Below are 19,882 nucleotides of genomic sequence, written 5' to 3' on the forward strand. Positions count from 1 at the left end.
TAGAAAATGGTACACGTCAAAATAAGAAATTGCATCAGACATCAGTTTTGTCGCTGATGCATTTGAGATGCAATTAGCACCAATATGTTTTGGATACATAGAGCAACACTAGCTGAATCTATAGTATCCTAGAAGGGAGATTGTCGCCCCTTTCGATTAATGGTGCGCATGTGTACTACGTGAATTAATCTACACATGCGCAGACATGGTCATACTCCTTTTCAAACTGCAGTGGTCTATTGTAAGCTGCAATCGTTCTAAGAACAAAGTAGCAATGGCAATGTGGGGTTGCTTATCTCAAAACTGAAACAAATCTTTCATCGTTTCTTTAAAAATTAGCTAAATAATTGTTATTGTCTGTGTCGTTTTTCATAAACCAAACATGTTTTCACAGCAAGAAACAAACACTTTGCATTTATAATTAATTTAATTCCCTTTTAACATTTTTTCGATCGATGAGGGCATACAGTTTGCCCTGTTGCTTTAGACGGCGCGATTCGCTGTGCAGAGTTCTCCTAGACGTACTAGAAAACTGGTGGTGGGTTCAAATCCAAGCACCATACACATGTATCACTTTGGGATTTCCTCCCACATCAAGCTGAAATAATGGAAATATTGTTCCAATCGGCGTGAAAGCACAGGTCACAAATCCGGTGAAGTGAAGCAACGTAAGACACGGGGAGTCCTTGGATGGGTGACAGTGTGCGGCTGCTTGGCTCCTGGGAGTTTCTAGAGCTTTGGTCCTGCCCCACACAGAAGCACATGTAACACATGTGGTGTGTCTTTGGGCAATTGACTTTCACGTCGTGTATTAGGGTGTGCATGTGTGCGCACAGTTGGTCAGTTAGAACAGTGTGTCAGCTACATGTTGTGTACATGGAAGTCTTTACTCATAAACGCACAACCACACACACACACACACACACACACACACACACACACACACACACAAACCTAATATCAATTTCCATGTTTGCAAATTTCTTGCGGTCTTTGTCTGATCTAATGGGGTCTGTGAATCTGTTCTGGTTTGGGCAAACGTATCAAAGCATTATCAAGATCTATACTCTTTAGTTGACACTGTAAGCCCGCTCGTACTGTTTGTAGACCCATCGTCAGGAAAAGTTGCTGGAGTCGTTTTTTTCTTTCATTGCCTTGTTTTTACTTTTTGCAGTCCCAATGATTCCAGAAGGAGAGGCAAAATAATCTTCCAAAATGGTATCATTTGGCCATCGTCCTTTCGTGTGACCATGGCTGTGTCGACAGCTTTGGGATGCTGGAAACTTAATACATTGACACTGGTAGTTCGTTGATTAGAAACATTGACAACGTCTTTTATTTTGTCTTTACATCCATATGTCATTGCTGCACACAACAGTCGAATCCTATGATTTTCAAATCGTGTGTGTACCTTGATTAAAACATGAAAAGATTTGCAAAATATGTGTCGACGCCATGTTGACGATACACATGCTTTGCAAATTCTGCACATTGAAATCCATGTTATTTTTTAAACAAATGTCTAGTTCGTTAAACGAATGGTATATTTTTTTCTGACATTCCAACCGTCATGCAAAGTGTGGTGTGTTTATGTTGATGAATCACTATCAATGAGTGAGATTAGGTGTTTGCGAAAAGGTGAGCGTATCCTGCTCCACCAATCACAACACACGCAAAGGCAAGCCAATTGTTCCCTAAAAACACGGAAACAAATGGTATAAGTCACAATAGGTATTCGGACATAATTTTGTCATTGTTCCATAAGCCATTTTGAAAGTGTAGCTTAAGCTTTCAATGTTGTAACTTTTATCAAACAACAAAAGTGAAATGAAGACACCAAAAAGCTGGAGCTGCTGGAATATTGCTCGGCACAGAAATAAAGTTCATCCCTTTTTTAACCACTCCCCCAAACAAAGCTTATGTGTGTTGTCTTGTTATTAAATCCTGTTCAAAAGAAGGTAAAGAAAACACGATTAGCTATGGTGAAAGAATCGGGTGTTCTTTAAAATATATCATAATACAACAATAACACAACACAGTGATATTGCTTATTCTTTATTTACGAGTACATCAATACAATAGTATCACAACCTATCTTATAATAGTATCACAATCTAGACAAGATACCATACTCATGAAGACTGTAAACTAAATAAGCAATACGTGTATCTTTAAAGAGTCTAGGGTGAAGGTATGGGCAGGATTGCCAGACAGATGAAGTACTCCATCCTGGTACACTGTTCTCCCTCCCACTCCCATTGGCCGGCGTCGTTCTTCTCCAGGACGGCACAGTTTTGTGGGTGCTTCTCAGAGGTAGAGGTGCTGCAAGTGCCCGTGCCGTTCACGAGTGGGGAGGTGAAGCCATTCAGGGGAACAATGTCACCAAGGAGATATCGCCACTGGAACCGGTCCAAAAGATTGGTCACCCCAATCCAGTATTCTTGACCTAAGTGACAGAAAATATGAAGTGTTGAACTCTTAAGCCATTACACGGTAGGCGGTAAATAATCCAGTCGTAGCCAGACCAACGAGTGGTTGATGTTATCAGTAGCATCTCACGCCGTCAGGGTACGTTGACAAGCAACCAATTATCCGAGACTGACCTCAAGATCCAATGAATCGTCACTAACGACAAGCAAACTTATGTTTATTTCGCGAAGTCCTGCAGATGAGGGTAAGAGAAAAAGATGCAGTTAGATGATGCATAGCTTATCCTAAACAGTGAGCTGATGTCTGGGCCTATGTCTCGTCCAGGTAAAGACGGGCCTTACGTGTACCATGTGTGAACTGCTGTAATCGAAATTGAAATTGATTTGGTCTTAAACATAAACTTTTATCATAGACCCCGTTGACAAAAACGCTTTCTTGGGTGGAACTCAAACTGATATCTAACACTGCCACAGGTTCAAGTTGAAACCTTTGTTGATCTGTGATTCGTGATATAGAATAGCCACGAAACAGTATAAGCGAGCTATAAATTACCTTTTTGGGCATTGGCAGCGAGAACACCGTTGACAAAGTCGCTCTGAGCCTGGGTTCGGATCATGGCCAGATTGTCTCCGATGATGTTACAATATTCCTGTAACAATATTCATGTAGTCTTCAAACACGCAAAGTATCATCCAAGCGTACTGAATACACTGAGGGTTGTTGAGTGAATCTGATTAACGCAGCGTTTAACATTATCTCAGTTATTGTGAAGGAGTGAGTGACTGACTGACTGACTGATTGTGTGAGTTTGGTTTAGGTCGTGATAAGCATTCCATGACAGACGCAGGTTTCAGTCGTTTGCATATTTTGTTCAACCCGAGAGAAAGATTCGGTGTCTGAGATTTCAGCCCAAGGCTATGTAATGCTGGCTTGGCCACTGTCTTTCATTGAGGGTCCCTTACCCACTGGGCCACCCGTATCCTCCGACCACCCTTAAGTGAGTGAGTGAGTTTGGTTTAACGTCGCTTTATACAGTATTCCAGTTATATCACGGCGTGTCAGCTTAATGTGGGAGGAAAGCCCGAAGTGATGCAGGTCTCAGACGTTTACCACTTCGGTGAAACCCAAGAGCACGGGTATGGTGCTGACAAACCTAGAAACATAATCGGGACGAACCGGGATTCGAACCCAGAATCATAGGTTTCTGGCGTGCCTAAGGGACGCAACTCTGCACAGCGATTCGCGGCGCCTTAGACGACTGGGCCACACGTGCCCCCGACCACCATTAAGACACAGCAATGTGTAATACAGTAACTAACATGCTTACATAAGTGTAACAATATATTAAAATTGAACTTTGTAAGTGTAACATTATATTGTTAATATGAAATAAATGAATTTAATCCTGCACATGGATACGATGTTGTTGTTTACCTGCGCTTGGGCATAGGTTGCTTGGAATCCAGAGAACCAGAAACAGTTCTGGTCCAGCTGGAAGTGGTTGCAAGGACATTCTGTGGAGGAGTGAGTGAGATGGGTTTAACGCCGTCTTAACAAGTACTTCACTCAATGGATATACAACTACTTTATTACAATGAATGCACTTAGTAGGTGCGTACATTTTGGTGCAAACAACTCGGATTACACTCCGGGAAAACCAAGGATAGCAAGTATATAAATGAAACTATCATGTGATACTATTTTATCCTCATTTGTGTTACCATCAGATAAATACAGTCATATACTTACGTAACTGGACGCCTTCTAGGACCACCTCTACTAACTGAAGGATATCAGTAGCGTCGACCTTGGAGCTCTTTTTAAGACGGATGTACCTTCCGATTGGCGTCCCTGTGCAGTTGAAGGTCGTGGTCGACCCGGCGGCGGGGGCGGTGCTGCCGATTGTGGTGCACACTTGAGGCGTTCCTCCAAGAGTTGGGTTGTTGTCATATACCTCAATGATGATGTTTCGAAGACGCTCGGCTGTGAATTTTTGGATGAGTGAGTGATAATGTCTTACTCAACAATAATAACGAGGTTGTCTCTGATAGTCTGGTCAAGGGAAACAATCTACCAGTCCATTCAGTATAACACGGGGTCCTTGGGTCATATTGTGACTTGAGAACTAGAGCGTTGATGACTGGTACCGAGGTTAACAGAAATGTGCTGCATTTCTAGATTTGTACACTCCATAGATTCTTTAAATTAGTTTGGGATCGATAATAACAACATACACACTCCTCCCTTGGTAGCAGCCTATTTGTTTAGTAGGTGAGGTGAAATGGTGTGTGTGTGTGTGTGTGTGTGTGTGTGTGTGTGTGTGTGTGTGTGTGTGTGTGACAAGGGAAAATTCCAATATATACAAAATATGCAATTTTGTATATTTGGTATTTTAAAAATATACATTTTTGTAAAGTTGGTATATCCAAAACTAGACAATTTTGTATATATGGATAGATTTTACCACTGCTTCGTTGAATTGTTTGAGAACGTAAGAGGTATTCTTTGGGTTTGAAAATATTTCTAATGTTACCGAACAGTATTTTTGCACGTGACAATAATACGTTAATACTATTTTCATTATGGCAATTATATTTGGAGTGTTATGACATAATTTGTATTTCTTTATGTTGACAGCAGTTTACATAAGAAATAGAACATTTGTGCAGATTTTAGTAACAGATAATGTAAATACTACCGTTGTCTTAATTAGATCGCGGTTTGAAAAAGCACTGTTTGTATAACGAAAGGCTGCCGCTGTATAAACTTAATTGGGGTTAGAAAAGCACTGTTTGTATAGCGAAAGGCTGCCGCTGTCTCAACTAGGTCGGGGTTAGAAAAGCACTGTTTGTATGGGGAAAGGCTGCCGCTGTCTTAACTAAATCGGGGTTAGAAAAAACACTGTTTGTATAGCGAATGACTGACGCTGTCTTAAATAAATCGGGGTTAGAAAAGCGCTGGTTGTATAACGAGAGGCTGTCGCTGTCTAAAGTAGAATAACCACTAAACGGAATAGCAAGAGAGTATCCTTATAGCGATTGTCACGATCATTGCAAAATAATAGATAAAAATCCATGAATTTAAAATTGTACAAGGAAACATATATAGGAAACACTTTGTTGGAATAAATTCCTATTATATTACGTTAACGACATTAGTTCTGGAGTTTTCAAAGTAAAATTTAATATATATGTTTCTGTGATTTCATATAATGGTGATTCTAAATATAAAATATTGCTTGATATTGTTTGACAAACAGTTGTACACACCGTCCATTGTGATACTTCTACTTAAGGATGTTTGTTTAGTCAATTGGCATGCGTTCATTGTAAACAAGGATCATTAGTGTGAAAGGATTACTAAGTTTGTCATCCTGTATAATGCACTTCCACGATTAGCATAATTAGAACAGAGTTTGTGATTAGGTACATCCGGACTCCAGTTAATCAAGGCAGCTACATCAGTTGAGAGTGTGAGCTACTGGAGAAGAGGCGAGCAACTCAATGTGATTAATGAATTAGTGGAATTTTAATAAATAAACGAAGGCCTGTCGCAAAAATGCATACGAACATTGAACACGCACAATCGCAGATTTCTATGGTACATTTGAGGGTGAACGTGAACGAAGTCGTTCAGGATGCCTAACAGCGATTTGTCTTCAGCACACACACTGAGCTCAGGTGAGTTTATTAATGATGATATTTTCATTCATTCATAGATATGGCGATCATGAGCGCTCACACTATATGTGTTCGCAATAGAACATTTGGAAGACTTGACATATATTGATTCACTATATGACAACATCAAATCCAGTATTTGTTTAATGCAACAGGTTTAAAGCATTCAAAATTGTGCATTATTATAAAATACAATGTGTGTTGCTTCGTCTCCCATGTCAAATACATTAAAGATTTGTTTTAAATATAATTTAATATTACTATGACTTTTACATTATAACTAAAATTATGGAGTCTTGCATGTCGAGCCAACAAACTATTGTACATATTATTCACATTGGAATTTCTGTTTACTGTGTTTGCAAGGGGGTTCAGACAATTCCCCAAATGAACAATTCCAAATACTACTGCGTAAAATATTAATGCTGATTTGGAGAAAATTACCAAATGGATGAAAGTAAGTAAAATTGAATCCAGAGAAAACAGAAACTTTCTATTTCACGTTAAATTAAAGTCTTCCCAAGGCCAAAACCTAATCTTAAAATGAAAGGAATTAATATTTATGACTTTGGGAATAATATTTCAGTCAGATTCTGATATTGACGAGTTAAAAAGGAAATCCCTATGATTAATGCCTTAGAAGTCTTAGATACCTTTCTGGTGTCCACCGCCGTGAACCATACTCACTCACTCAGTTAAATAACTCCTTTCACATAAATCGTTAGAAGTTATGAACAAGCATATAATGCCCATATTTGAGATAATTGTACCAAGAACAAGAATTAATCCTAGAATCCTAAACACTAAGATTCATTCCGGACGCTGAAATAATGCCGATGAGACGTCAAATTTTAAGTCACTCACTCAATACGGACTATACGGACTATTTGTGGGGCGATAAGGGGTACGGCCACGAGAAAATTTATAGAGAAACTAACACAACCATTGCACCTTTTTACAAGATGGAAAACATCTTTGCTGTTAGTAATTACATTTATAGAAATCAAACCAATATACAGGCTATATGTTGTAGAACAGAATGCTTTGCCAAATTATTCCTACCTGATACCATTAATTATTGGAATAGCCATCTGATATAGAGGATTATTAAACTTGGACAGTGTTACTTATATACAGTTAAGCCATGATACCAGATTTTGTCACATAATCCTTTATCGCCTCGGACTCGGTTGTAGTGATTTAAACTTCCATCGGCTTAAAAGACAATATATTAAGAAACGATTCGCCTTTCTATTCTAAAGGCTAAGTGAGTTTACATTCAGTGGTTTATGGGTAACAATTTGTCAATTTAGCTATTTTGAAATCGGTCCATGTACATCCTACGTTCGGGTGAATTTGCACTAATGTTATAACTTAAGAATTAATTCATATTTTAAGACACGTAATAAGTATTAAACATTTAATAGCTTTTCTTAGTAATTGAGCACCTTTCCATCGACCGCACCAAACTGTTGACCAATCGTTTTTCATGTATTCTACGTCAAATAAGATCAGAACACGTGTTTAATTACAACATCCTCAGGATACCAATAACAACGAAATGTACAAATTAACAAACATGACCAACATTATTATTTCATGATAATGTAGGTGTCATGCATGTAATTATAGCTATATAAACATGTTTAATTATTCAGTTTGAGTGAAGTCGGTCATAAATACAAGAAACAGTTGAGTCTGAAATTCTTTAATCATGTACTTTTAAGTATATTTTCCCAATATTATATTATCCCCAAAAGCGCAATTATATTCATGTTATATTTTTTCAGTCAATTTTTGAATACGAATTACGTAACATTTTGATTTTATAAGACCAATGTTGTTGTTAGAGACCCAGGGACCGACTAGGTTCATTACATGTCATAAAAAGTGCCGGGACATAATGTGGTGGCAATACATTCTCTAATTAACACCTGTCACAAAGGGACGGGCCATTTGGGTTTGTACTCAGGGAATGTGTTATGCAATTTGTGTATTCACGAAATAACATTCAACAAGTCGGGTGATTTATGATTGATGCATTTGTGCTTCGTATAAATAAATCAATTACATTATTTTCTTAATCGTGTGCGAAATACGCATAATGTCGGAAAGCGCAAGTTAAAACCCCAAATACTAACTTCGTTCCTAAATAAATCACAACCCTCACTTATAATTGTATCACTTTAAATTTTAATGATGTAAATCACGTATCTGTCATTTTTAATGTAGAATACGTCAGTCACTCAACCAGTTCCACTATTATTTTCCCAAAAGATCAAAGATTAAAAACAGTTATCAAGATTTAATTTCCATATCTTAAGATATACTTAATCTTAACATTGAAACTGCCATCTTGATGTATTATTCTGTATTGAATGACATTAGATATATGCTCCTATACCGCCGCTGGTGCCTTAATTTGCGAGAATTAAACATTTGGTTTGCATCCAACCATGCGCGTCCCAAATTATACAGCGTCAAGCTTTCAGAGCTCCAAATAAGTTTTCCAAAGTAGAAATTCAGCAAAATGAATCTTTATCAAGTTTCTTTTTGCTTGAACATATGCATGCTGTTGTGGTTTTTCAAACAAAATCTTCGTTCTCTCTGTTGTTAACAATATTAAAACAACAAGTACTATAAAATATAATACGGAAATATATTACATATTATTTACGCATCCGGCTGCTCACAAAACAATGCTAGTAAACAATATTTGTGTCCCAGGGACTGAATACCAATTAGACAAAGTCAGCTCTACAGACACTGACTCTCTCAAAGACAGCAAGGTACATTATACAGTTAATTGAAAACTGTAATCTCAAACATATCTAATGCTACTTCAACACTTTATCATATACTTAGCAGTTGAATATTCTGTAAAATTGAAATTAATCCTCTATTAGTTTACAGTGTCGATTCTCGCAGGCTATATAATGCAGGCACGGCCTGTTATATATCATTCAATCTTTATCTTTCTCACTTTCTTATAAAGGCATAATGATCGATAATCTCTTCTGTTGCTGTGTGAAATGTTAATTTATTGTGAGTAAAGCTAATCCCTTTCTCCAGACATTAATTGGCCACTCAACTGACAAGGGATTACTCCTCGTTAAGGAAATACTAAGTGATACAATATACTGCAAGTTAACTAGATTAATTAACTAATTAAGGGTTAAATGAAATGAGTGTGATGTAATCCGTTTGATGTCGAATTACAAAGAGTGAATCTTCAAAAAGGGTAAGCATACCCAACACTACCGGTAGCACCTGGCATTCACAAATAGTGTTGCTCTAATACATCAAGCTATAATACAGACACGTTGCTTAAGGCTTATCGGAATAAATTTGGAATTGAATTCAGAAGAGTCGTAACCGAGTCCTCGGGATACGCCATCGCAACCTTCCCGTCCAGAAAAAACAGAGGTACGAGGACGCATTAAAGATAGCTCAGTTGATGCCCTCCGAGGAAAGTAACTATGACGAAGACGGCATAAAGATTTTTTACAGTACGACTAAAGAACTGCGAGTCGACGGAACTGCAGATGGCGAAGAGGCTCGCAGATGAGACATACATGAAGAAGCTGGACAGTACAGCAGCTTACCCTAAGGCAACACGTGTCCGTTGACCACCATCCAAAAACCCATTCCCTGACGTGAAGAAGGATATATCATGGGTCAATACCGAGTATGGAATCCCGTGGTGTGGTGTGGTGTGGTGTGGTGTGTGTAACGTAATATATGTGGGTGGGTTTGTGACTGAATTTGCGGATGTGTGTGTTCGTGGTACTTCTATGGGGGTGTGATGCGTATTGTGTCTCGAAAGCCAAAATGGTTGGTTGTTTAAATAGTGACACTTTAATAAACTATCTTCTTCTTCTTCTTTTTGTTCATTGTTAAGGTGCTGTGTATTATTTCCCAGACTGCTGACATGTGTTATCATTTTGGTGGCCACTGATACCGTCATGTTGATTGCCTGATTGTTTAGAACTATCAGTTGCGATATGTTATATGATTGCTTTGCATAACATCGGCATGCTGTTCACTTTCATTGGGACTGGGCCTGATGCTTTGCACAATAGCCAGAGTATCTCCCTGTTAATTATTTTTCATCATTTGCATTTACATAAGTAAAGAACATATCAATTTAATCTGAATACGTCAATGTGGCAATTTCTTGTTCTAAAAAGTACAGGTATAAGTATTCATATTCGACTTCTTATCGTTTGTATTTGTAAGAATTTTTTTAAATTTTCTTGCGCCTGTTGAACATTACATTTATGGTCGTAGTTTGTTGACTTTGCTAACGATAAAAGGCTGAGCCCCAAGAAATGTTTTGAACATTTGATTGCATTTTAAGCAATTTTGTGCCGTTTGGAGAATATTCATACCAACAAATGTAACAGTGGCAACAGTAAAAAAAACAAGATGGCGGATGTAAAATTTCGGAGTTAAATCAGTACTTTTAAAAAATCGGGAATAGTTTCTGCGCACCCGGCCACCTGGGTTCCATCCACTAATACCTACGTCCACTTTTGCCTACAGTTACTATTGCCTACAAAAAAATAAAGCATTGTGGAATAATGTCTACACAATGAAAACAACATACCCATGCGAGGAATGAACTCTTTGAAATTTCTTTGAAATTTCTTTGAAATCATCAAATATCTGCTGGTGTATATACTATAAGAACTAATGCAATGATGCAGAAATGATGCACTGATAGCAGGTGTCGCTGAAAATCACTGGTGCATGACTTTGTTTATTGTAGACCGTAGGCATTAGTGGACCCCGCCGCCACCTGGGAGCAATACTGCCACAAACGTGCAATATCCCTTTTCCCATGTTGAAGCATATTGAGAAAAGCATACCTTTGTACTTATTATCTTCTGTAAAACATAAGACATTAACACAACATATATCCCCGTGTTATGGGTTTTCGGACGCTGACATTAATAGTTTTTTTCACATGAACAACTGTAAAACATCTCATTCACTTATAAAAGACAACTTTATCATTAAAAAAAGTCATTATAGGAGTATTAACTATGTGTGACGCCTCCCCCCCCCCCCCCCCCCCCCCTCCCGTTATTCAGGATAGAAAACGTATGATGTCCGGAAATGATCCAATGATTGTGTGATGAATAATAATAAGGCATGTTTGATGAAGAAAACTCTGATCGAAAACAGGACAATCCGCCACGGTTGTCCGGCAACACGATATTTTCGGAGTATTTAAAAAGAATATCTTTGATTATATTTTGAAGAGGATTTTTCCAAGGACTGCCGTTTTAAAAAACGCGATTTTCCGCGTTCCACCTAGATTTGACATTATAACAATGTATACCCTACAATTAACAATTAAACCGACACCTCAGAACAAACCAAATTCAACACTTTAAATTAATAATAAAATAGTTTTCATCCTCTGTGCAATCCACTCTGTTGGCTATGTGCCATGTGCACGAGAGCATGTTACAAATCACATCGCGGCCTCCCCGTACAAACGAATCCAAGCTCAGTACAAACTGATTTCAACACTTTCAAAACAGAAGTCACCGCCAATGCAATCACACGCGACAGCTTATCCTCTCTGTGCATTTGACCATAAAGTCTACACACATACCAAGCACCGCGCCAGGAAAAGTACGAGACGCCTCAATCGCTTACCCGTCAATATCATTGCAAGGAGAGTATGTACTCCCGCTAACAGTGTGGAGTACTAATTAAACATTCCAGTAATGTTACACGCCACTATATAATTTTTTTGTAACTTGCTGATACTATTTTGCACATACAAAACAATTATAGAACAATACATAGCAATTATCCTCCTTTACCAACATTATACAAAGAAACACAGTGCCTAACTTAAAACACTTCAATTTGCATATATATAATAATTATACACAAGTACATAACAATTTTCTCCCTTTACCAATATATACACAGAAAACAAATTTGGATATACCATATATACAAATTTGTATATTTTTGTATATGTCGTATATACAAACTTGTATATTTTTGTATATATCATCATTCCAATCTTGTATATGCTTGTATATGCATTCCAAAGCATATACAAGCTTGTATAGATGGATTTTTTTTGCAGTGTGTGTGTGTGTGTGTGTGTGTGTGTGTGTGTGTGGCCGCTTGTACTAGGCCGGACTGATGCCAGTTTTTAGTGCTAGCCCACTGAGATGACGTAACGCAGTTTAACATGAATACCCCATTCCGACACAGAATACTGACTCCGAGCCGACCAGTCCTTGCTTTAGCCCCTTAATGCCGAGCGCCAGAAAGGGTAACAACAAGTACCATCTTTTAACGTCTTTTGGTATGACGGGGATCTACCGGGGATCGACCACGAGGGCGGTTTGTTTAGGTAATTATGTGTTAAATATCATAACCATTTAGTAATGTTCAGTTTACACTAAAAAAATGTGTACTATATACAAACTTCAATGGCAACCGTTGAGAAAGACTGTAGAAGTGAGTACAAGTATAGTTTAATACTATTTTAATTGTCGGACAGTTAATGGAACTTCTGTGATTATTATACGCCCCAGGAACCCGTTCCACAAAGCGATCTTAGTGCTAAGCTGGTCGTAACTCCCATACTTCAACATAGGCTTACGATCAACGTAGCACTAAGATCGCTTTGTGGAACGGGGCCCAGGAGAATGATATCCTGATATACACACGACAATCTAATAACTTATGGCAGCATGTGAAACACTACATTTGCAATCCCCTGTTTCAAAACATGCTATTTACCACAAATTGTGAACAATATGATTTTGTTCATTAAACAGAATTCTTAAGACTAAAAACATATATCCATTAAGAAATATATCTTTCAAATAAAGATTTAGTTACGATAGGGGTGTCATGATGTCTGCTCGATTAGACAAACAGATCACTTGGCACCATATGATCAATGGGGCGGTTCACTCAAGCATTGTATTCATGCGCAGTTCACATCTCCCAACGTGATATTTTACACACTACATGGGTATGAACTCCGACCAAAAGTAATCAACGCTTTAGTTTTGAAAATGATTTTGAACGTGCCATCGATAATAGCTACGATATTGTGTATGTTTGCATAGTCTAAGTGTTACAACTGATTCATGTCTGATTTCAAGCTCCAATTTCTTCCCAAAAATATGCTTCTAGTTCTTCGACTGAGAATCGTTGAAGCCTATTGGCGAATAATGGCTTTACACTAATGAACACCCAACAAGGCCCGCGCTATATCATAGGGTTACTTCAAGAGATGAATGACACAATTCGTCCAGAATTGCATCCTTCCGGCTTGCCTCGATCTGCTGATCATGACTTCAAATTACAGGTTCATCTCGTTTGTTATTTTTGGATCCATGCAAGTGGCAAAAACCAAGCTTGATCTCTATAGGCTTTTCTCCTGCATTGAACTGAAACGCCGTCTTTAACTGAAATAGTGTTCAAATCGGCGATAAACCCACCTCCCCATCTCACTCTACTTACAACAGCAGTCAGCCCTGTTGGTGATAGTGACGGAGCGGAGAAGGAAGTTGCTGCCCAGGTCGATGTCCATATAAGGCATAGTGTCTTCGACAGCCGTTGCAAACGTAGTGTTGTCAACGAGGAAGTCGGGGCCAAATCCGCCATCTACGGCAAGCTGTGGACCGAAGTTCGTGGAGCCGAAGGTGAAGACTGAGGAGGAAGACACCTGTGACCCGACGACGGGGATCACAGCACCTGGGGACAAACAATCACAGCTGAAGGTAAATCACATTCCAAAATATATAAACCTATATTTTCCTCTTTTCCTCCAAACACAGCTCTAGGGTGGCCCCAATTGTCAAAACGTTCGCTCGAATGCAAGGCCATGTTTGTTTGTTGTTTAATGTAACACTAGCAATATTAAAGTTATATGACGGGGGTCTGTGAGTAATCGGGTCTGGACCAGTCAATCCACTGACTGACATCATGAACATCGATCTGGAAGCTCGAAGTGACTGAGCCATCCGTGTATTTATAATCGCATGGCGCTTGCTTCTCCCAGAACACACTAATACTTTCAATGTTTGGAATGAGTTGCTATTTAATGTTGCATCGGCATTCTTGGTACGAGAACTAATTATACATTCAATAGAAGCATTCACAGTTTAACACAACGGAAAATATCACAGATTCTATATGAAATAAAGTAGGTAAATAAAACCATCATGTGATACTATCTTCGTTAATTTTTTGTTGTATATATATACAGTTAGATACTTACTTAGCGGAACGCCATCAAGGACCACCTCTACAAACTGAAGGATGTCATTTGCGTCGACCTTGCTGAACTTGTTAAAACGGATGTACCTTCCGAATGCTATGGCCGAACAGGTGAACGTGGTGTTTGAGCTGGCGGCGGGGGCGGTGCTGCCGATTGTGGTGCAGACTTGAGGCGTTCCTCCTAGTGTTGGATCGTTATTGTACACCTCGACTCTGATGTTTCGAAGACGCTCGGCTGCCAAGGTGGAAAGATATACACATGTACAACATAACCCCTTCAGTCGATTATTGTCTTTCAGCCTTTTATGCAAATTATGGTAGTCGATGATGACCTTTTTTCCTAATATAACATTCTTCAGACCTGATAAAACGCTCGGCTGCCAAAATGGAAAGAGTGGGTGATGATGATGATATCTTATTCGGATATATCGAGGTAGCCTCAAATAGTCTAAGTCAGGAAGACTTGTGGTCGACTGCATAAGCAAATATCCACGCCGTTTGGGCATGAAAACATACAATCTGCCAGGTTACACAGTTTAACACAGAGTCCTGTGGACATACTGTCACTTGGGAACTAGAGTGTTGATGACTGATATCAAGTTTAGCAGGAATGTGTTGTAATTCAAGGTCTACGCTCCATAGAATGTGTTTGACGATATATACGCCATGTATGATCTCAATTCTGTACATGTTTCTGACGTAAAAGCTATGAGGGACCACGATAATCAACTCAAGTCTACCTCGCTGTGTCAGACCAAAGATAACTTCGCTTACCAAGCGCAGAATTAGTCAACCAACACGGCTAAATCGGAATAGACTGCTTTGGTGGTAGCAAAGAACAGCATTGAGTACGACAGACAAAGCTAAACGTGACACCGGACGAATTTGTCTATTTATTGAGGTAATATGTGATACATATAAAAGCATATAGTAATGTTCAGGTTAAAAGAAAATATAAATTAATTATGTGAAACTTAAAGAGCGACCCTTGGATGAGATTTTGCTTTGGAAAGACTGAAGAAGATATTATATGTAAAGGCTAATATTGTGTTATTATTTGTACAGTTAGGCAAACATACTTTGGCTATTCAGGCATTTTCTTCAAGAGGGAAAGTAAAAGTGTGGAATGGTAATGGCAGGAATCACAAATGGCTATCATCAACATTTTGTTCAATAATGAAACGAAATATGTCGTAATCAAAGAATTATCCTCAATAATTGCCTTCACTATTACTGAGTAATGGCCCACAACATGAATACATCCCTTAGAATACATAAAACAGTTCTAGTCCTTCACCTGATTCACCATTGTCCTTTAAGAAAAATATATTCTGTTTTTTCATAGCTTTTTTTTAATCCCAAATGTTGAAACAGAACACCAATTTATTCATAAATGTCCATTTTATAACTATGTTTTCATATATTTCATAGTGATATCGAAGTGATAAAGAAACCCGATGAATTTGTTTTCATGATCAGATAAATATGCAAATAAGGTCATCGAGCAGGAACTACTTTCAAGCTCTGTACATCGAGGTAATGCCCAATAAGTGACGATAGGGATTTCATGATGTGAGGACGAATCTATAGACAATCAGATCATTTGACACGTTATAATTATATCTATCCGTCTGTTAACAGGAATATTGTTCAAATGGGCGATAAATTCACCCAGCCATCTCACTCTACTTACAACAGCAGTCACCCCTGTTAGTGATGGTGACGGAGGTGAGGAGGAAGTTGCTGCCCAAGTCGATGTCCATGTAGGGCATTGTGTCTTCGACAGCTGTTGCAAACGTAGTCATGTCAGTGATGAAGTTGGTGCCAAATCCGCCATCTACGGCAAACTGTGGACCGAAGTTCGTGGAGCCGAAGGTGAAGAATGAGGAGGAAGAGACCTGTGACCCGCCGACGGGGATCACAGCACCTGGGGACAAACAATCACAGCTGTATGTAAATTACATCTCAAAGCTAAAAACCTATATTTTCCTCTATACCTTCAAACACAGAGCAAAGGTTGGCCCCAATGGTTAAAACTCCGAATTCGCCGTGGAGAGTTGCGACCCTTTGTTGCTGGAACATTTGTTGAGCTTCTGATCATTTGATCGAATCAAAGATGAAGCAAATACGAGTTCATGGGTTTCACTGAAGTGGTAAAGATATACGGCGTGGCCTGTACCACTTCAAAGTTGCATCCCATATTGAGGGCTGAAGCACCATAAAATATTGATGTTATATATAATTATGTTCAAAGCAGCATTAAACCAAACTCATGTTATTTTCGTGAACATTTCGTGAAAAGCATCCCACTCACTCACACTCTCGTCCGCATACAATGCTTATAGAAGTCTCCCCAGTAAGTATTTCAACGTTGTAGTATACATGTTACGCTTTATTCTGTTTCGCAAGGTAGGTTTCATAATATGTTAAATTATCTTGAATAACAAACAAACTGTAATTCAATCTGGCCGTACTCAGCAATATTTCAGCTATATGACAGCGGTCTTGTATAATCGAGTAAGGGCCAAACAATCCAGTGAGTAACATGAATTACATCGCAATTTGGATACGATGACATGCATCAACCACAACACCGAGCCAGTGCACCCGATCAGTCGACTCTTGCAAAAAGCATGGACCAATTAGACCAATTCTAACTCGGATCTTCACGGGTCGAATCTGGCCATGCATTGCTGTTGTCTTAACATTACATGAACATTTGGATGTAAGAAAAGTGATTTATTTTTTTATCAAAATAAGAACATATCCGGGCACAGATTTCGTTTTCATCGTGACAAAAATAGCGTCATGTTACTTCATTGTAATGTTTCTTGTACGATTACCCTTTAAACTAACGCGTAGTCTGAAAATATATTATTGAAATAAACATATAAATTGTAAAGGAGCCTCATTGAAATGTTAGATTCAGAACTAATCCTGTGGAAAATCTAGACTTGCTTCATGTGGGGGGGGGGGCTGAGCGGATGGGAACATAATGAGGTTCGGGGACTGTGTTTGTCTTGTTTGTTGTGTAACGCCGCACTCAGCAATATTCCAGCTGTATGACGGCGGTCTGTAAATAATCGACTCAGGACAAGACAATCTGGTGATTGATATCGATCTACGCTATTAGAATACGATGACATACAATGACCAAGTCAGCGAGCCTGACCACCCGATCTCGTTAGTCGCCTCTTACGTCAAGCGAGACAGACTACATTTTCCTACTCTAGATGGTGAAACGTTGACAGGTTTTAGAACAATCTCGTTTAGCGAGACAAACATTTATCACAACCTTTTTTCTTACAATCTCGCAAAGCGAGAAAAAACCTATTAACCTGCGTATTCTGTTTCACGTGTAATCAAACAACGCCGTCAGATAAACAGGTACAATATGTTTATATATTTATAAACAAACAATATGAAAGTATGGCAGCTATGCGTTCAATTGTTAGATACTCGAAAGTCGCAAGCTCTGTATTAGGAGCACCAATGTACTTGTATGTTTCTGAACATGTTACTCTATACATTTAGCAAGAACTTAGACATCTGTGGTTGACAGGCAACTAACCCCTTGAAAAACGTTATCCGTGCTTACTATATATTTCAACAAAAAGTAGCCATTTTATTTAGATTTGATCTTGTATACATTTTGTGATAAAAAAACATTTTTGATTTTTCACAAAGTGACAAATTCATGTGGATATTGATGATAGAATATTGATGATAGAATAACATGTTTTGTAAGTGTTCCATGGCCATTTGTGTTTGACTATCTTTCATTTGCTTCTCTGCCTCTTTTCTTCATATGATATGATACAGTACAGGTATAGACACAGCCACTAGTCTGTTAGTCCGAAACAAGTTACAATACTCCTTCGGAAAAAGTTAAGCACAGCTTTCGATATAAAATAGCCATTTATTTAAAACTCTATCTTGTATAACAAAGTGACATATTCATATTCATATTGTATGCAGAAACAGAAATTGATCTTTGTTTCATATGATATGATATGTTACAAGTTTTGACACGGCCAGTAGTTCTTTAGTCAGAGACCAGTAAAAATCTGGTTGATTTATCAAATATTTGTTATTTCAAATAACTAGGGGGCACGGGTGGCCCAGTCGTCTAAGGCGCCGCGATTCGCTGTGCAGAGTTGTGTCCTTTAGGCATGCCAGTAACCTATGATTGTGGGTTCAAATCCCGGTTCGCCCCAATTATGTTTCTAGGTTTGTCAGCACCATACCCGTGCTCGTGGGTTTCACCGAAGTGGTAAACGTCTTAGACCTGCATCACTTCGGGCTTTCCTCCCACATTAAGTTGACACGCCGTGATATAACTGGAATAATGTTAAAAGCGGCGTTAAACCTAACTCACTCACTCACTATTTCAAATAATCACCAGTCCACAATGAGCTGCGGGAATTTGGATAAGACCAATGGTGCTGAACCCTGCAGTACCTGCGATCCTCGATTCTGGGGAAACGTATGCAGTGTTCTTATACCATGCTTGTGGTATCTTAGTCATACCTTAAAATTATATATGGAGATATTCCCAAAGTATCCATGGCATTTCTGGATATTTGAAACAAAGAAGGGTTTGATGCTTCAATTGGTTTTCAAGGTATATGTCACCTAAACTGTCGGGCAAAAGAAAATACACACTTAAAAATTGGTTTAGACCAAAAAAACTCGAACGTTATAAAAAAAACGTCACATAACAGTCGCTCAAAGACTGTAAACATGAGATCCGAAACACAACTATGATACCCATATCAAATACAGCACCATCGAACAATCCATATCGTGCCTGTTTCGTGTATAGTCACCATCATACCATCAAACAAGTCTTGTGTCCTATAGTTTATACACATTCTAGCTACACAGTCAAACTGATGCATACGTATGTATATGCATGGTTATATGCCTGTTGGTGACAATATACTTCTTAAGTCACCTTTCATATATAAACATCATCATTAAACATAAACTTAGTGTAGTATGTCAGAACAAAGCAAATTTTAGCATCATCCATCTCCACATGTATATAATATCTGTATAATAGGATACACAAATAAGACTTAACTGGCAGTATAATGTTTACACTGAAAACTTCCTTATGAGAGATGAACATTTGTGGTCGGAAATTCATTTAAAATACTAACCATGTGTCTCAGCAACCCCCAACACAAGCACGAACAGAGAGATGAGCAGCATTGTAGATAATCGGGATGATTTGTCAGATAGGGTTGGTGTCTCTATATTTATACCAAAGATTGTAATCATCTCGACGGGGCAGATTTAACCATAGTGGGCCAGGTGTAATTTCTATTTACCTGACAGTGTGATATGCCGTACGGCACAGTCGGGTGAAATTAAGCTATTAACTATTTCAATGAAGTTGAATTAAACAGGTGTTCGTTTTGATTAATCTTAACATGACAATTGTGATGCCCTTTGATAATAAAGTCAACAGCGTTCTGGGGATGCTGAACGGACTT

At 38.5% G+C, this 19,882-nt stretch overlaps 1 protein-coding gene across 1 annotated transcript; it reads right to left on the reverse strand.

Annotated features, from left to right (window-relative positions):
- Nucleotides 1–2,180: 2,180 nt before the first annotated feature.
- On the reverse strand, nucleotides 2,181–19,598 carry LOC139459012 (uncharacterized). The gene is made up of 8 exons (XM_071240454.1): nucleotides 19,547–19,598; nucleotides 16,075–16,308; nucleotides 14,383–14,616; nucleotides 13,623–13,856; nucleotides 4,180–4,413; nucleotides 3,865–3,944; nucleotides 2,983–3,079; nucleotides 2,181–2,446 (listed from the first exon to the last, which is right to left on the reverse strand). Exons 1-8 carry the CDS (start codon nucleotides 19,596–19,598, stop codon nucleotides 2,181–2,183), a joined length of 1,431 nt encoding a protein of 476 aa, XP_071096555.1.
- Between the last annotated feature and the right edge of the window lie 284 nt (nucleotides 19,599–19,882).

Source organism: Haliotis cracherodii, unplaced genomic scaffold (assembly GCF_022045235.1).
Source record: "Haliotis cracherodii isolate W230 unplaced genomic scaffold, xgHalCrac1.p SCAF_13, whole genome shotgun sequence".
Classification (NCBI taxonomy): domain Eukaryota; kingdom Metazoa; phylum Mollusca; class Gastropoda; order Lepetellida; family Haliotidae; genus Haliotis; species Haliotis cracherodii.